Below are 20,863 nucleotides of genomic sequence, written 5' to 3' on the forward strand. Positions count from 1 at the left end.
GCAAAGAAAGACCAATGCTGAATGTATGAAACATTTGTCTGGGTGAGCCTCAGTTGCTTCCTGAAGCTATACACTGAGATGGTTCCCATCTACTAGATTGTATCAGCCATGGAGTTTTATAGGCCTACTGAGAAACAGATCCAGAACCTAGCCCACTCGCAGGGGACCAGGGAGCAATGACATTTCACCACCTCACCAGGTAAGGTAACCAGAGTCATTGAATCAAGCCACTGGTGGATTTACAAGAGACTGAAACCTTGAAACCTGCCTAATGAACTTCCCCAACTATTTAAACCATTTAATTCTCTTGAAACAAACACAAGCTCCAGTTGTCACACCTCCCCCACTCATTTGGGAGTAACAGCCCAAATGGAGATGGAGAAAGGAGCCCACAGAAATCTGAACCCTCCACAATGCATGCCAAACAGCATCAAATTCCTGAACCATATTGTAAGCCCAATGAAGGAGAGGAAGGCAACGACCCTGGCCGTCTGGGTGAGCAATGATCACAAGGTCCCAACCCAGAGCTGAGGTGTCTGTGAAGACATCAAATGAGGATGGAAGAAGGTGCCAAGGAACTGTACCCCGAAAAGCTCAAAGAGGATACCAGTGATGCAGCAGCCAGCAAAGAGCCAGTGGGGCCAGCACCCAACAATTGTGGTGGTGGAAGGGGCTGAACCAAACACATCAGAACAGCAAACTGAAACCACACCTTGTCCAGAGGATAAACTATGCTGGCAAAAGTCCTGCCCCAAAACAGCTGAGCAAGCAACCGTCAGCCGACTCATCACCAACAGACAGATGGCACTGCAGCTGGGACAAGGCCGCCAGAGGCAGGGAGAACAACACTGACCAAGAGTTCCAAACAAGGCCCAGCCAAATCTGAATCTGGGATGGAACCAACTGGAACTTCTGCTAGTTCATCAGGAGCCTGAACCTGACAAGCTAGGAAAGAACTAGATAACTGGCTAGCAGACACATGAACTGGATGGGAGCCTACACTAGCCAGTCATTGAGATAAGCCAAAACATGAACCCGCAACAAACGAAAATGGGATATGACCTGAGCCAAGCATGTGGACATGCATGGAACCAGATCGAGCCCAAACAGAAGAATCAGAAAGAGTTAAGCCTGGTACCCCACCACAAAACCTTCCCAATCCCTGAACCTTGAATGTATAGGAATGTGACAGTACACGTTCCAGAGATCCAGGAAAATCAACCAAGCATCTGCCTCCAGTATGAGACATACAGTACAAGGGACAAAGTGTTCATTTTGAATGGGGGGGGGGTACAAGGAAGTTCAGCTGCAAAGGGTCAAGGATGAACAGGAGGGCAAGAGAGTCCTAATTTGGAACTGGGAAGAAGTGGGAAGTTCACCAAAGTGATGCAGACATTTCGACCACACTAGAAGCCACCCACTCTGAGATGACCCAATGCTGGTGAGGAGAGGAATCTATTCGACAAGACACGAACCCCCAGAAGGGGTAGAAACTGATCAAGTCTACTGCAGGCTGTAAGAAATGACCTGCAAAGTGCACATATCGTGGGACCAGGAGCCTGCAAACCGGGCAAGCTATCCCCCCATCACTCCATCAAAGGGGCAAACCATGAAAGGGCCAGCATGGACTACGAAAGACCAGTTCCCTTCATGAAGAGCAAGCACAGCATCAACCAGATGGAAGACCAGCTAGGGAAAGTGTGTGCAACACGGAATCTGGTTTCACCAAAGGTCTACTCCGACCCACAGCAAGCAATGCTCCAGCTCCACCTTGACCACCTCCAAGAACAAAAACAAGAATAAAGGAAGACCGAAACAGGCCTCCAAGCAGCAGCTACAGAGGAGAAAATGCCGACACAACCCCTCCTTCTCATAGGAAGAAAAAGTGAGGAGAGAGGGGAAGGTGGACAAGAGAGCCAGGGCCCCACACCAAAAGCAAAACTGGGCCAATCCACCTGCCAACACGCAAGGCAGGTGGCCAACAAAAGCACAGTAGGCAGTGAGGTACACTGAGACCCACATCCAGGAAGAGAGGAAAGCAGACAGCCCCAAAGGGCACAAAAGATATGCCACAAAAAGAGGTGTTCCATGCTTGGTCCACATTATGTTCATCAGAACATAATGTGGATCATCAGTGAACATTTAAATTTAGATATGAAAATGCTTGACACATTTCTGCAAAATTTGCTCTTTTTAAATTCTTCACCCACCTTTACATTTTTTACTAACTCCTCACTATTAAAGAACTTAAAAATATATATCCATATTTTTACCTCCAGTGTCAACTTGCCTACCATTTGGATCAATGCACTTCCCAATAAATTACTGAACAGAGTTTGTATTAGAATCTCAAAAATATACAGTACCTGTACAGTATACAGTATCTCAAAACTCTTGTGGACTCCAGCTAAAATAGTCAAGATTTTATTTAATGTAATTTTCTAACTCATTTCAGTTAAGAGTTTAACAGAAAAATATTAAAGCTAATAATTCTGAAAGCAATAAATAGCATAACAAACTCACATCTTCCTCTAATAATCTTATGACAAAACAATGTTTTTAACTGGAATGTACTGTGTGTACCTGTTGGTCTGAGTCTCTGGTGCCATAGCAGGGGACAAGAAACCAATGGCTTGTAAAGGATTCCCTAATGGCCACAATCTTTAGAGGCTGTGGGTGGGAGGGAGTGATACTGTACAAAGATTTTTATTGACTAGTGAGAGAAAGAAGAAAAGAGTATGAGGGCTGTGGTGGGGAGAGGGAGCCGGCTTGTGAAGAGTAGTACCCTAATGGCCACATTCTTTAGTGGCTGTGGCAGGGACAGGAAGCTGGTGGCTTGTGAAGGGCCACCTGATAGCTAGTCCCTAGTGGCTCTGGAAGGGACAGGAAGCCAATGGCTTGCAAATGATCCACACAGCCTTCTTAAAGAGTTTTCCCAGCGTGTATTGCAATAAACAGTACTGTAACACTGTACTAGTTCTGACGGTAAAGTTATATACAGCACCTGGCTATATACAATACCAAATACTATCTATGAAATATAAAATACTGTATACCGGTAACTATGTATAATTATATAAATTAAAACATTTACAAATACTGTATCTTGTAATACATTATAATTTTTTTTTTAATTTGTTATGAAATTTCAATATAAATTACTATGAAACCATGGTAATCATAAGTAATTTACATAAAATATCTTCCTGACAAAACATTCCATCTCTGCATTACTTCATGTAATATTTAGGGTGAGTGTAGGATTCAATACCGCAAATTCATTATGTAAAATTTTTAAACGTTGGAGCAGAAAATCAAATAAATGTACACTACCTGTATATATATTGTCTTTGTAAAATAAAATTTAATCCATGAATACAGTATGGTATTATATAAAATTCTTTAGACCAGTGTAAGTATATTTATAATTATTACAATGTGAATAGTGTAGTATTCACAACAGAACGTCCATCTGAGCCCTTACTGTACAAGTGTACATTTCATAAAGAGAATTGCTGGCCAAATTACCCTCAGATACTGTACTGTAATATTTTATTTATAAAAATTACAGAGGATCTGATTACGGTGCTTTATTAGTAGGTATTTACATTTTTTTATATTGGTATCACTCAGTATAGCACTGTACTGAATATGAATAAATTGGCCCATGCCAACATCAGGTCAGAAAATATTTTAAATGAAGCACGTTCTGTATTCTTTGCATACATAAAATACACTTTTATGTTGCTATTGATGGAATTCAAAAGTGCTGTGGCTTTTTACTTTATTATAAAATTAAATACAGATGAGCATTTGAAATCCAAAATAGTTAGAAGAAAGCCCATGCAAATTTTTTTACATTTTAGGCAAAGTTGTTGCTATTTAACATGATTTATCTAATGTAAATGCACATAAATGCATTAAAAAATCAGAGTACTGTATGTGTACTGTATTATATGTTACTTATTAAAGCAAGACAATTACATTACACAGAGTACAGGCATCAATGGGAGATGGAGTGATGAAGGCAATTACTGTATCTTAAAATTTCAACTTTTAGACATTACTCTTTCCTAATGTCAGGGACAAGAAAGCCCGTCAGACTTATTCAGGTCCCTAGGCCAACAACTGTACTCCTCAAGGATGCAACTCACAACAGTTGCCTAGCTCTCAGGTGCCTATTTACTGTTAGATGAACAGCGGCATCAGGTGTTAAGTAACATGCCAAACATGTCATTCTGTCTGGAAATCAAAATTTCGTTCATTTTGTAACATAAAAGACAGTACTGTTGGCTAACTGCAATTTTAAGTTAAATAATTTAAGATTTTGGGTGGGTTTTATATTTGTTCTATTATGTGCCTGACTACAAAGGGGTGAAATGATGAAGACAGTTTAAATTATAAGGGCTAGAAGGTCATGCTATGACATAATGGCCAGCACATAGACAAACACTCTGTGGAATGTTGCCAAGTCTGACCTCAGCTTGTGATCAAACTTATTTATTTACTTATTATTCTAAGTGTTTTGCCTTAGAAACATTTTGCGCAGTTTTGGATTCATTTCATGTGCAACCCCTGAACCTACAATTATACCACTGTATAATGTTCTTTATAAGCATACAGTATTATGAATAAATTACTATTATTATTCTTTACCTGATTTACCTGAGGGGGCCACAATCTCTTGAGTGGCCTTGATGAGGGGAGGATGCTTGTAGCTTGTCAAAAGTCCCCATTCTGTCCTGATGATTCTGTCCCACTGGATTTTGAAATCAGTTGCGTTTTGCCATTACGGCTTCAGCGGGTATTATAATTATTATTATTATTATTATTATTATTATACAGTGACATATGTATCATGTTTATGATACTTCCAACATTATGTTTGTAACTCATCTTGTATGTATGTATGTATAGTACATTTATCTGAATAAATATTAGATTTTGATTGACCTGAATAAACATTTGTGGGTTAAGTTGGGTAGATTCAGTTGCTTTGGTCTGGTCTGGTCTGGTTTGGTTTAGTTAGACTTGGTTAGGTTAGGTTTGGTTTGGTTTGGTTAGATTAGATTACATTAGGTTAGGTTAGGTTTTTGAACAGGTTGGCGAACCACCAAGGGTACTTAGTGACTTGTATCCGGAAGAAAACGACCAATGTCAGTCGCCCATAGCCACAGGTCTGGTCGTTCCTGAGGCCCGGAAACGACCCCCAGAGTCACATCAATAACTTATGTTATTACTAGAAGTAATTAATGATATCTAAGACTATCAGGCGTCAACAACACACAGTCGAGAAGTGTTTAGTGCAAGAATTGCACACCATTGCAACCCTGCAACCTCCATACAGCTGGCACGCAATTAACAACTCTTCAACACTCAACTCACAACACTCTTACATATATTACGCCACAACGTCATGCATAACTGTACTCACCGTATTCTACGCTGCATCATGGAGTCACAATCACTAGAAATACTAATACAAGTCTTTTTTGGGGTGGGTAGTTTAACTAGAGCGTGTGAACTAGCCACAGAAAACACACCACATTCTACACTACAGTGATGGTTAACTCACGCATTTCCTGCTTCTCATAGGGTATGGAGTCCATAATAAATGAACTAAAAAAACTAATGAATAAATAAATCAATTAAATAAATAAATAAATAGTAAATATATCATATATTTTTTCCAACAGTATGTTTGTAACTCAGCATCTGTGTATGTACTTTTCCTAAATAAAATATTATTATTATTATTATTATATGATAAATCTAAATGGTACACAGGCTGTATTTTAAATACTAAAAAATTCTAAATTTATTTATTTATTTATATATATACAAGAAGGTACACTTGGGGGTTAAGAGAGTACATAGCAATGATGCCTTTACATTCAAATCAAATCAAATGTTTATTCAGGTGAAGTACATACATACAAAGGGTGATACAAATATTGATGAATTTATAGATAGAGCTAGTACATACAATGCCTAAAGCCACTATTACGCAAACCGGGGGATGCCGTGGGCATTCCCCCCTCTGGAACGCCACACTGAGGCGCTGGAAGAGAATATATATATATATATATATATATATATATATATATATATATATATATATATATATATATATATATATATATATATATATATATATATTTATATATATATATATATATATATATATATATATATATATATATATATGCCTGAATATATGCCCAGGCATATATGCAACTAAAAACTCACACATTATAAGTGACTCGAACCCATACTGCCAGGAGTACTATGCAACTGGTGTACAGGAGACCTTAACCACTCAACCATCACGACCGTACATAAAATGATGGTAGCCGAGGCTATTTGCCCATCATCCCGACGGCACTATGATGGTAATCTTGGGCATAGTTATTTTATCAAATCACCTCATTTTTTGGGGCTACGTGAGCAACTCAAATTAAGTTAGGTTCTTTTAATTTATCCTTATACTATTTAATAAATAAAAAGGCTTTCCTAATGTGACAATGTCTATTGAATTTTGTAACTCGCTCATCAAGATTGTAACTTGCTTAGCTAAATAAATTGTGGGGTTCAGTCCCTGAGCCCATTATGTGCCTCTGTAACCTTTTCCACTACCGCCCACAAGATGGGTATGGGGTGCATAATAAATGAACTAAACCATCCTGCCTTAACATCTTTATATTATGATAATAACATCAACATATCAGCATTAAGATCGGTGTGAAATTCCTGTTTTGGCCAGAATGTCTACCATTCTGCATGAGTGGACTTTGTAATGTTTCTTTTCGGCAGCTTTATTTCCTCAGTTTCTGAACTGGTTTATTTAGCTTGTATGTTGTAATAAACTATTCCAACATTTACAGTTGTTTTTCCTTGTGAAGATTTAACAAAAAATTGTGCTTGTAAGGGTGATAAAGTTCAGCCCAGGCAGCACCCAGTCTTACTCCATAGTTCCACCTTTGTGGGACCGGTATAAGCCTAACTTGTATATATACACTGGTTGCCTGTCCCCTACACAATGATTTATCATTAACTATTATATACAGTATGCCCGGCTAAAGCGAACACAGTACAGTTTCGTCATAGGAGATTCCTAGATTGAAATTCACTACCAAATTTCAATATATCAAAGTATTTTTGGTGTGAAATGCTGTTATTTTATGCATCATTTGTTGTTTTAATAATATTACGGCCATCTCAACAAAGAACAGTACATCCTAAGCCGACGTTATATAATGATATTCTCAACAGGTGATAAAAGAAAATTAATTGTTACCTAATACCAGAATAGTATAAAATCTTATCATAATAAGCTACGGGATTTGTGGATCAGTGTTTAGAAAGGAATTCGGAATAATAATGATACAGCTGATGCCATCTGTCGGCAGACGAGAACACTATCAACTGGCAGGTTAATAGTGGTCATAAGATACAGCTTACGCCATCTGTTGACATCAAATGACACTTATAACAAATTACCCCACAAAATACAACTAACGCCATCTCTCTTTTTTCCAACGCACTATAAATAGCCAAACAGCAACCCATAAGGCGGGTTGTTGTGCTCGGGTAGGAGGTTCCAAGCTCCGCCCACAAGTGGTATGGGGTGCATAAACAATGGCATATCATTGGTAGAAACTCTTTGTTGACATTCACACAACAGCCAATCACAGGAAGGGATCAGCTAAAGGCTCCATCCACTTAATAAATCATCTTTATTCAGCACACCTTTATTGCTTATGTCATTCTGCTTCAACTTTAATCTACATAAAAAATGAAGGGTTAAGTATTCAAAAGCATTAATAAAGTGATAAATAAATACTGCAGGATGTAATGAGTGTTACAGAAACATGGGCTGGCTACCTAGCTTGTGGCGTCATCAGTAGGGGTTGCCTGACGCAAATAATATCGGCGATACAATGCTCCGTTCTCTTATTGGACTAAATTATTCAATTAGATGGAAATTTCTGTCTTGTACAAAACGAAGAGGTTGTGCTAGAAATAAAGATATTGTTGTGCAAAAAGACGTATTTCTTAGTTTGTATTTAATTATAGAAGGAGTGTTGCCATTCCCAGCAACAGCCAATCACAGGAAGGTATTTGCTAAAAGTTCGTCTCCTTACTGACGTCTTCAGGAGCGACACACAGATCTAGCTTATGGCTTTCTGTTTCATCTCTTGTATATAAAAAATATGAATATTTCGGTTACTATGATTATTAAAAGTATGAGATTATAACAGTTGTTACACAAAATGGCTAAATTTTGACATTAACAAGAGCTCATAGTGGATTTTGTAATAGTTTTATGGAAAGCGTTGTTAGTTAGGTAACTTACTATGCACCCCTTACCCATCCTGTGGGCGGTAGTGGAAAGGGTTACTGAGGCACATAATGGGCTCAGGGACTGAATCCCACAATTCATTTAGCTAAGCAAGTTATAGTCGTGATGAGCTAGTTACAAAATTCAGTATAAGCCGTCACATCATTAATGGGTTCGAGATCGATCACAAGAACAGTTTCTAAATTTAGCAACTGACATATGTGGAGAGCTAGTGTCACAATTGACATGTTTGTCCTGCACACAGCCCCCCATCCAGTGGGCAGCGGTGGATAGGTTACAATCACTTAGTTACTACCTACAAATGGAAAGCGGTTCGTAATGGAAAGGCGTGTTAAACAATTTTCCTAAATATCTTCTGATATGGATGCTGACTTTTCAATTCGTGTACCTAATACTTGAAGGCTTTTTTCCAGTTCCTTGTAGATTTTATACCAGCAAGAACAATCAGTAAGGGCTCTGAGTATAGTTGCGTTTATTACACTATTCTTATGACTGCTTTTGAGCAGCCTGAGGGCAGTAATATTCCGGGAACATCAACTAAATTTCGGAAACTTGAGGCAAAGTGAAATTCACACCAGTTACTCCATCTATCATCATTCTATTATGCAGGAAGTACCGCACGTCTATGGGTCATTTAATAAGGTTAGCAGACTTCTAGATGTCACCACTGCTAGGCTTAGGCTCGGCTATAAGTACCTCTGGGAATTTGTAACATCTGCTGATGTAGATTTGACTTAATGTAAACTTTCTCAGCAGAATTATTCGCATACTTTGCGTCATTATATAATGGAATGGGAAAAAATCGCGGAATTTAGAGATAACACCATCAATAGTGTCCAAGAAATGTGTAAGTACTTCATTCATAATGATGTGCTGCCCGAAATCTTAGCGAAGTATCCAAAATTTGCTTACTGTAGGTAATGCAAATGTTGTAGGTACAACATACAAGCTAAATAAACCAGTTCAGAAACTGAGGAAATAAAGCTGCTGAAAAGAAACATTACAAAGTCCACTCATGCAGAGTGGTAGACATTCTGGCCAAAACAGGAATTTCACACTGATATTAATGCTGATATGTTGATGTGATTATCATACTATAAAGATGTTAAGGCAGGTTGGTTTAGTTCATTTATTATGCACCCCATACCCATCTTGTGGGCGGTAGTGGAAAGGGTTACAGAGGTACATAATGGGCTCAGGGACTGAACCCCACAATTTATTTAGCCTAGCAAGTTACAATCTTGATGAGCTAGTTACAAAATTCAATAGACATCGTCACATTAGGAAAGCCTTTTTATTTATTAAATAGTATAAGGATAAATTAAAAGAATCTAACATAATTTGAGTTGCACACGTGGCCCCCCAAAATGAGGTGATTTGATAAAATAACTATGCCCAAGATTACCATCATAGTGCCGTCGGGATGATGGGCAAATAGCCTCGGCTACCATCAATTTATGTATGGTCGTGATGGTCGAGTGGTTAAGGTATCCTGTACACCAGTTGCATAGTGCTCTTGGCAGTATGGGTTCGAGTCAGTTACTAATGTGTGAGTTGTCAGTTACATATATGCCTGGGAACCATTCAGGCTTGTTAGCATACATATATATATACTTACTTAATATTAAAACCCTAATGTAAGACTATTAACAGTTAAAATCATCTAGTTAACAGGCATATAGTTATTGAATGAAGTTGAGTGATGTGATGGACATAATCCTGGCTTCATAAAAACAACGCCCGACAGAGTTTACACTTCGCATCTGAAGGCCCACAAACATGGTCGAACGCACAAAACACTTGACTGTGGCCAGTTTTTGGGTAGACTCTTATTACATTTACTGTGTGATTGTTGTACTAATATATATTAATATGTATTAAGAGATATGTAATGTACTATGTACTGTAATGATGTAGATGTAGATGAGATGTGTAATGTAATGTAATATGTACGCTTAACATGTAATATTTATTAATAAAAACAAAGTCAGAAGCTACACGCCTGTCTCTACATGTCTTGTGTGTTAATTTTGGGCGCTCTTGTACTTGTGCGCTAGTTGGCGTTCACAACTGATCTCGCCTGCAAGGACTAGATTTAGTCAATCATAATGATAATAATGTGCATTTATTTAGGGAAATAAATTTTTGGGCCCACTCAGAAATAATGGGCCTCAGAAATAATCAAAACATTATAATAATTAATTTTTGTTGTATTAAAAATATAAATAAACCCCATGGTTACTCTAAATATGAACACTAGAAAACCTTTAATACCACAGGGAAACTTCGCCTCTATTGAAGATACAGCGATGATATATTCGTATGTGTGAAAACCCTCCTGGAATTGTCGCGATTAAAGGATCTACTTATCAGCAACTCAGTGCTTAACTTTACCCATGAACTAGGCATCGATGGTACACACCCTTTCCTCCATGTGTACGTGAGAACCTAAAACAACTTTCACCACAAAAGATTATACTAAACCCATCAACACTGGAATGTGTATGAATGGTCAGACAGACATAAGAATAGTGTGTTAAACGCAATTATACTCAGAGCCCTTACTCATTGTGCTGACTGGTATAAAATCTACAAGGAACTGGAAAGAAGCCTTCAACGTATTAGGTACACAAGTTGAGAAGTCAACGCCCATATCAGAAGATATTTAGAAAAATTGTATAACACGCTTCCATTTGTAGGTAGTAACTAAGTGATTGTAACCTATCCATCGCTGCCCACTGGACGGGGGAGGGGGAGGGGGCAGTGTGCAGGACAAACATGTCAATTTTGACACTAGCTCTCCACATGTCAGTTGCTTTAATTTAGAAACTGTGATTGTGATCGATCTCGAACTCATTAATGATGTGACGACTTATACTGAATATTGTAACTAGCTCATCAAGACTGTAACTTGCTTAGCTAAATGAATTGTGGGGTTCAGTCCCTGAGCCTATTATGTGCCTCTGTAACCCTTTCCACTACCGCCCACAGGATGGGTATGGGGTGCATAATAAGTGACCTAAACTAACAACGCTTTCCATAAAACTATTACAAAATCCACTATGAGCTCATTTTAATGGCAAAATTTGGCCATTTTGTGTAAAAACTGTTATAATCTCATACTTTTAATAATCATAGTAACCGAAATATTCATATTTTTTATATACAAGAGATGAAACAGAAAGTCATAAGCTAGATCTGTGTCGCTCCTGGACCTAGATTCAGGAAGCTCTGTGTATTTCTTCGTAAGTGGGTTTGCTACGAAGGTTCCTAAGTGCGCCCTAAGAAGATGCTTAGGTGCGTTTCAATAAGGTATACTTAGTAAGAAAATTGTTGGTTCACCTGCGTGCCGATAGAGGTCACTACTGTGTTTCGTTTGGCCAATCAGAGAGAGCAGCAACATTCTTCATATTGAAGATTTAGCGCTGGCTTATAGGAGCTCTACTGCCTCCTATTTACGTCGAATTTTCTTATAAAATTAGTATATTTCGAAGTAAAACAATGTTTTTTCAACTTCTACAGCCAGCACCGACATTGTAGTAAACAAATATGTTACATTTGTTGTTTACCTACGTAATTCTAAGAGATACTGTGTAGCTGTCCTTGTTGCTCGGAAGATGCGCTGACAATTATTGTATATATTTACTGAATTTACCCAATGGCCACTAACTATCTAGTGACCTCGAAGAGGACAGAAAGCCGGCGGCTTGTTAAAGGGCCCGCCAATTGAATTAATGTTATTTTTTAGCTGGAATTTGGCATTTACGGCTTCAGCGGGTAGGCGGTTCCATGGGTTTATAGCCTTATGGAAAAAAAAAACATCTGTTTTCAGTCCTACTTGAGAGAACATACTCTCCAACACTATATCTGTGATTGTCCTGTTATCAGTGACTTCATACCAAATGGTATGAGGTACTTTGAGCTCTGTAATTACTTCATACACTCAGGAATATTGGAAGATATTCTTGTGCTGCACCCAGATTTTGCCAGTGGAGGCTAATAGATCAGCATTAAGTATTTTGTTCTCTCCTAATTCCATGTATGACTGGCCATCCTGTGAGGTGAGGATGTTGGGTGAGCTTGTAGCTGGTTTTTGATCTACACTATGTGGTCCTTTATACAGAATAGGGAAGCAGCACATTGCTGTGTATACCTAAACATGTTTAAAAATACATTGTTTGAGAGGAGTTTTGTAGAAACTGGTAAGAGTAATTATAATATAATGTTTCCATGATTCAGTGCTTACCTCTTGTGAAAATTGCTTAGAGTTGTTTAGTCAGAGTTGATTTGTTTTTTGTATTGAGGCTGGTATTTTCTAAATTGATTCCATGTACAGTATGTCTAACCATCCTGTGAGATGGGAGTATTAGATAAACTTATAGCTAGTTTTTTATCTACACTGTGTAATATTCCATATAGAATAGGGTAGCAGCACATTGCTGTGTATACCTAATCTTCTTAATAAAAAAATCAGTAATAAAGATTTTAAATTATAGTTTGTATTATTACAATTACAGTACTGTATTATCCTTATTAAATCATGTTGACCATGGATCATTAAGATCTCATGTTGATATGTAATACAAGTCATATTTCTTTTGAACTGCTAATCCATGCTAATCATTCATTAAATTGTGCATTATGTCTTAATTTTTCACTTCCTTGGATATACTGTACAGTACAAAAAGATAGGATAAAAATAAACCAGTAATATTTCTTTCATTATATTTTTCATTTAAATAACTGCATCAATATTTTTACAGCTGACAGGATTTGTTTTCCCATACAGGTGCATTATTTGTTAAAAAAAATTGGTTTATTGTTACACACAATGGTGCTACATAGCCTTCCCAGCTTGGTGCCTTCTTTTAATACTTACTGATTAAAAAATAAATAATAAATACATTTTATTCAGGAAAAGTACATACAGTTGATTTACAAACATAATGTTGGATTTATAGGCAGAGCTAGTACATACAATACCTAAAGCCACTAATACTCATAGCATTTCGGGCAAGGTGTGGGGGGAAAAAAACACAGACTAAAACTTAATAGCAATCGAGATTAGGTATAAATTGTGTTGAAAGAAGGAATAAAAAATACAAAAAGGGAGTTAACATAGCATAAATTAGCAATTGCACATGTTGGTGAACAGCGTTGTTTAAAAAATAGCAAGACATGGGTTGACATTTAGGAGGTAAGTTAGGTTACATGGAGTTAATTAGGCAGTACTTGGTTTAACTCTTAAACTGGTTGAGAGAGGTACAGCCTTTGACATGATTCGGGAGGTCATTCCACATTCTGGGTCCCTTGATTTGTAGAGCACTTCTAGTTTGGTTACACACAGCCAAATTGAGTAACAGGAAGAGGTCTTGGACACAAATTTGTTCCATGCTAAATGTAGAGGAATCAGCTGAGTATTCCTCAAATAAAATAAGTTGCCTCAGCTTATAAGGTAAATAAAATAAGCATTTCTCAAATAAGTAGCTGCCTCACCTCACTGCCTTACTGCTACATAGCCTTCCCGGCATGGTGCCTTCTTTTGATAATTACTTGTTCCACACCCAAACAGGAAGAGGTCTTGGACCCCTACTTCCCTCTCTCTTTTTTAGTAGTCTATATAGTCATAATTATAGCTTTAAGTATTCAATGAATAAAGTTTTTGACATTTTTACCCTTTTCCGTACCTAACATCATTTGTGCAGCATATTTTTATTTTATGTCTCACCCAGATTTAATTTCAAAATAAAACCAAACTAAATAAATTAGAAATGGGTATGTATAGCTAAGGTACACCCTTACTACTAGGTGAACAGGGGCATTTGGTGATAGTAAATGATCCCATCAGGCAGGGCTCATCACCTTCTCTCATATTTCATGTTCACCAGTGTTTATTTACTTAATAACTACTGGTATAATATCTTGCTATTATAAAACTAATTCTACTATCATCAAACACATATTTACTTCAAGTTTCAAGCAGAGAATGCATATATAACTAACACGAAGGACTCCTCTCCACTAGATTCACCAGCTATAATATTTTGGTCATGTTCCAATATCATAAATCGATCCCAGTGTTATGTAGTAGAGAAAAAATGACTTATATCCAGTTTACGTAAAGCTACGAGTGGTCGAAACCACACTTGAAGACGTCAGTAAGGAGGCTTTTAGCAAATACCTTTCTGTGATTGGCTGTTGCGGGGAATGCCAACACCCTTTCTATAATTAAATGCAAACTAAGAAATACGTGTTTTTGCACAACAATATCTGTATTTCAAACACAACCTCTTCGTTTTGTACAAGACAGAAATTTCCATCTAACTGAATAATCAAGTCCAATAAGAGAACAGAGCATTGTATCGCCGATATTATTTGCGTGAGGCAACCCCTACTGATGACGTCACATGCTAGGTAGCCAGCCCATGTTTCTGTAACACTCGTTACATCCTGCAGTATTTAATTATCACTTTATTAATGCTTTTAAATACTTAACCCTTTACTTTTTAGATAGATTAAAGTTGAAGCAGAATGTCATAAGCAAGGATAGTGTGCTGAATAAAAATGATTTATAAGTGGATGGAGCCTTTAGCTGATCGCTTCCTGTGATTGGCTGTTGTGTGAATGTCAACAAAGAGTTTCTACCAATGATATGCCATTGTTTATGCACTCCATACCACTTGTGGGCGGAGCTTGGAACCTCCTAGCCGAGCACAACAACCCGCCTTATGGGTGGCTGTTTGGCTATTTATAGTGCGTTGGAAAAAAGAGAGATGGCGTTAGTTGTATTTTGTGGGGTAATTTGTTATAAGTGTAATTTGATGTCAACAGATGGCGTAAGCTGTATCTTATGGCCACTATTAACCTGCCAGTTGATAGTGTTCTCGTCTGCCGACAGATGGCATCAGCTGTATCATTATTACTTCAAGTTCAAGTTCAAGTATGTTTATTGAGATAAGCAATAAATACATCTCAAAGGGATAGAGTAGCTTAGGCTATTTCTACCCCCCCTCTACTTCAAGTCCCTCAAGGGGCGCACAAATTCAGTGAGTACAAATAGACATATAGCAGTACAAAAATCCCATTTAACATTGCATACAGCAAGTACAGCATATAATTGTTACATTCTTGGGGCAAAATTCTTGTAGCTCCTAAGTATACTGTCTATTATACCATTATCACACATCCAAACAATTTGATGTGGTACACTATTTATTTCCTTATTTCTATATTTTTCAATAAGGTGACACTCTAATACATAATGTTCTAAGGTGTGGGCGGACGGCATACTACATAATTTACACTCCTTATCTTTTTCACTGACATCAACACCGTATTGCCAGATATATTTATATCCTAATCGTAATCTCATGTAAATTGAATCCTTCCAAGTAGACTTTCCTTTACCATAAGTGAAGGACGAATTTGTATTTATTATTGAATAATTCTTAAGTGTGTTACTACTGTCCACCATTGCCATTCTCTTTATCATTTCTTCACCCTCCTGAATCACCTTGAGTCTTGTTTTTATTTGTTTCAAGGTTAACTGACATACAACATCAACAAGAGTTTTTTCAGTGGCTCTCTTCGCTATGTCATCAACTACCTCATTCAACAGTATTCCCACATGTGAAGGGATCCACATGAATCTTACTTTATACCCAGTTTTTTCTAGTCTCTTAACATTCTCTCTACACTCTATCACAATATTCTGATATACTGGGCGTCTGCTATTTAAAGACTCTAACGCTCCTCTGCTGTCAATAAAGAAGCAAGCATTTTTTCCACATTTGACTACTTCCTGTAATCCTGCTAATACTCCTTGGAGTTCAGCCTGCGTTGAAGAGACATTGTCAGTTAAGCGGCGTCCAATAACAGTATCTACAGTGCCGATGTCAGTGTACTCCCTGATCAAGACTCCACATCCTGCCTTCCCATCCCTAGCTACTGACCCATCACAATATACATGTAGAGTGTTTTCCGTAGGTAGTTTTCTAATTATACAATCATATGTTGCCCTCAGCTCTCCTATTTCATACATACTTTTTTTCTTATGCAAGGGAGTAATTACTACATCTACATTACAATCCTCCCATGGTGGTGTAAATTTTCTCTTGGGCACAGCAATACACTCTGTAATAACATCATACTTTATAACATTATAACATAATTTATTCATATATACTCTCTTCTTCATCATACACTGTTCACTACTTCCCACCTTTTGAACCGAGAGGATTAATTCATTAGCTCCCCCACCTCTCATTAATCTAATGGCAGAGGCTACATTTATCTCTGAAATTCTATCCCCAATACTCTGCAGATTCAACTCCATCCTCATTATCTCAATCATAGCATTTCTTGGGCATCCTAAGATAATTCTCATTGCTTCATTTTGTACCTTCTCCAACTTGCCCATCCTACCTTTACCAAAACAAGAAATGACAGGTGCGGCATAATCAATAAGAGATCTTACAGTACTCAAGTATAACATTCGTAGCACAGGGACTCCCACTCCCTTTCCACAGCATGCCAAAGCCTTCAGAGGTTGTAATCTCTTCCGACATTGACCCAACAGTCTGTTCATCTCAGCTTCCAAACTCTCATGGGTATATCCAACATATATGCCTAAATATTTATATATATTAACTCTCTCTATATTTTTATCGTTTATTTTCAAAACAATGGGGCTCCGACTTCTACATTCAAACTTAGTTTTGTTTTCATTAACCACCAATCCCATATGGTGACACAGGTTTCCGAAATTGTCCAACACTGTTTGAACCTTTGAAATATCTTTGCCCTGAAATAAAATATCATCGGCATATATGATCGGAGTTACCCCATTTGAGTATCTCTCAGATGCTATCTTATTCATTAGTACATTAAACAGGGTGGGACTCAAAACTCCTCCCTGAGGTGTGCCGAGTTCAAAAGACCTCACACCTGACATACAACCTTGATACCACACCTGAGCCTTCCTTTCGTAAAGATAATCCCCTATCCAGCGCAATAATTTCCCTTTAACACCAAGACTAGCTAATTCATATAAAATAACCTCTTTGTTGGCTTTATCAAAAGCTCCTTGTAAATCAATGAAAATTCTATAATAATCATTTTCATTAGCTAGACATTTAATAATACAATCAGAGGTACTTTTTCCTTTGAGGAACCCGAACAAATTACTAGACAGCTGATCACCTATTATATATAAAAGTCTATTTAAAATGATCCTCTCCATCATTTTACAAAAACACGAGGTTAAAGACACAGGTCTATACTCTCCATTGGCTTTAGGGATAGGGATGATCATAGCTTTTTTCCATTTACTGGGAATACTGCCCTCTTTATAACTAATATTAAAGAGGTCTAAAAGTGGGCTTTTCGTCATAGTGGCAAGTTCATTAAGTATTTCATAAGTTACTCCATCCTCCCCAGGTGCGGTAGATTTCCCAACTTTAATCGCCGTTATTAGTTCTTCTCTGGTAATACCTGTGCAAGTGACATCACCACTGTTACCTGCTATAAGTATAAAATCCTTTCTTAGATCTTTCCAAGAATCTAATGACTCTCTCGTTACAGCGGGTAATGAACTAAGTTTGGCAGCTTCCGCCCATTTATTTACGAGCTCATTTGCAATTCCTTGCGGGTCTGGATGTGCAACAAAATTGTGCTTTTTACCCCTTATTTTATTTACGTCTTGCCAGATTTCCTTCAAGTTTCTGTTACTCCCAACTTTCTCTGCAAATTCCTGCCAATACTTGCTCCTAATTTCCTTTCTCTTCTCCCCACACAGCCTAGCAACTGCCAGTAAAGCATTCTTCCCTTCCTCAGTCCTACCATTCCTATTCCAATCCCTGTGAGCTCTCCTCATTGTTAATGTCCACCCCTTAAGCATCTTGTCATGTGTATAATTTTCTTTTCTGGGGGGATGCCTTTTTATACTAGATGGTTTCCGGTTTAATGTTGCATTAAATACATCTACCTCCTTAATTAAATCTTCATAAAATGCTTCTGCCGAAACCGGCTTATAAGTATCATACCAAGACTTAATATGGCCGACAAGACCCCTTAATTCTCCCTCATTAAACTTTAACCTTTTCCTCTGAAGGCAGGCATGCTTTTTATCTAGTTTAAGCTGTATTTGTAATGCAAAATGATCACTTAGCATTTCATCCACAGTAAGACAATTCCCCTCTATGCCCTCAGCATTTATTAAACAAGCATAATCTAATCTCCCTCCCCTCAATTATTACTTCCGAATTCCTTTTAAACACTGATCCACAAATCCCGTAGCTTATTATGGTAAGATTTTATACTATTCTGGTATTAGGTAACAATTAATTTTCTTTTATCACCTGTTGAGAATATCATTATATAACGTCGGCTTAGGATGTACTGTTCTTTGTTGAGATGGCCGTAATATTATTAAAAAAACAAATGATGCATAAAATAACAGCATTTCACTCCAAAAATACTTTGATATATTGAAATTTGGTAGTGAATTCCAATCTAGGAATCTCCTATGAAGAAACTGTACTGTGTTCGCTTTAGCCGGGCATACTGTATATAATAGTTAATGATAAATCATTGTGTAGGGGACAGGCAGCCAGTGTATATATACAAGTTAGGCTTATACCGGTCCCACAAAGGTGGAACTATGGAGTAAGACTGGGTGCTGCCGGGGCTGAACTTTATCACCCTTACAAGCACAATTTTTTGTTAAATCTTCACAAGGAAGAACAACTGTAAATGTTGGAATAGTTTATTACAACATACAATCTAAAGAAACCAGTTCAGAAACTGAAGAAATTAAACTGCCGAAAAGAAACATTACAAAGTCCACTCATGCAGAGTGGTAGACATTCTGGCCAAAACAGGAATTTCACACTGATCTTAATGCTGATATGTTGATGTTATTATCATACTATAAGAATGTTAAGGCAGGTTGGTTTAGTTCATTTATTATGCACTCCATACCCATCTTGTGGGCGGTAGTGGAAAGGGTTACAGAGGCACATAATGGGCTCAGGGACTGAACGCCACAATTTATTTAGCTAAGCAAGTTACAATCTTGATGAGCTAGTTACAAAATTCAATAGACATCGTAACATTAGGAAAGCCTTTTTATTTATTAAATAGTATAAGGACAAATTAAAAGAACCTAACTTAATTTGAGTTGCTCACGAGGCCCCCAAAATGAGGTGATTTGATAAAATAACATTGCCCAAGATTACCATCATATTGCCGTCGGGATAATGGGCAAATAGCCTCGGCTACTATCGTTCTTTGTACGGTCGTGATGGTCGAGTGGTTAAGGTCTAATGTACACCAGTTGCTTAGTGCTCCTGGCAGTATGGGTTCGAGTCACTTATGGGGTGTGAGTTTTCAGTTGCATATATGCCTGTGTACCATTCAGGCTTGTTATATATATATATATATATATATATATATATATATATATATATATATATATATATATATATATATATATATCAAGATTGCAGTACTTGGCCTACTATGCAATGCCCGATTTGCCTAATAAGCAAAGTTTTCCCGGATTTATATAATTTTCAAATTTTGTTTCTTATGAAATAATAAAACTATCCATTTCATTATGTATTAGTTATTTTTTTAATTTAAGTTAAAACTAACGTAGATATATGACCAAACCTAACCAACCCTACCTATCCGAACCTAACCTAACCTATCTTAAACTATCACAACTAAGTAAATAGTTTATGTTCTTTATATCATATAATAATAATAATTGAAATATACTTATTGGAAACAATTTTTTGAAAAAAAAGAAAATCACTTGGCCTATTAGGCAAATCGGGGTCTTGCATAGTAGGCCGTAAAGTGCGTTCTGGCTTTTAGGTACGACATACACACACACACACACACACACAAGGTGAGTACAACTAGGTGAGTACACACACACACACATACACACACATATATATATATATATATATATATATATATATATATATATATATATATATATATATATATATATATATATATATATATATATATATATATATATATATATATATATATATACACTCACACCCCAAAGTGACTCGAACCCATACTGCCAGGAGCACTCTGCATCTGGCGTACAGGACACCTTAACCACCCGACCAACACGACCGGAAAAAAAAGAGATAGAGGGAGAGAGCCGAGGCTAATTCCCCATCCTCCCGTCTGGAGCCTGGAGACCGTTCAGGCTTGTTAGCATTTGTGTTCCTCGCGTGTGCCCCAAAGAATGAGGTGATTTGATAAAATACCTACATATGTCAGTTGCTTAATTTAGAAACTGCTTGTGATCGATCTCGAACCCATTGATGATGTAACGACGTATGCTGAATTTTGTAACTAGCTCATCGATATAGCTTTTCGGGCAGGTCCTTAATCTAACAGGATAATTTTAAGTAGGTAATTTCTAGCAAAATTGACAAAAGAATTTTACAGGTACATTGTAAGAAAATTTGA

The 20,863-nt window shown here is 37.3% G+C and overlaps 1 protein-coding gene across 3 annotated transcripts in view; it reads right to left on the reverse strand.

Moving 5' to 3' along the window:
* The window catches only part of LOC123759407 (transmembrane ascorbate-dependent reductase CYB561), a 107,247-nt gene extending 101,659 nt beyond the window's left edge, over positions 1 to 5,588 (reverse strand). Inside the window, exon 1 of one of the 3 annotated variants that reach the window (XM_069335211.1) lies at positions 5,435 to 5,588. Coding sequence is in view for 2 of the 3 variants with exons in the window: in XM_069335214.1 (XP_069191315.1) it covers positions 5,435 to 5,454 (20 nt within the window). In the remaining variant the exon portion in view is untranslated. The remainder of the gene's footprint in view (positions 1 to 5,434) is intronic. The other 2 variants (XM_069335214.1, XM_069335209.1) reach the window with 2 other exon arrangements.
* Positions 5,589 to 20,863: the final 15,275 nt, after the last annotated feature.

Source organism: Procambarus clarkii, chromosome 32 (assembly GCF_040958095.1).
Source record: "Procambarus clarkii isolate CNS0578487 chromosome 32, FALCON_Pclarkii_2.0, whole genome shotgun sequence".
Taxonomy (NCBI): Eukaryota; Metazoa; Arthropoda; class Malacostraca; order Decapoda; family Cambaridae; genus Procambarus; species Procambarus clarkii.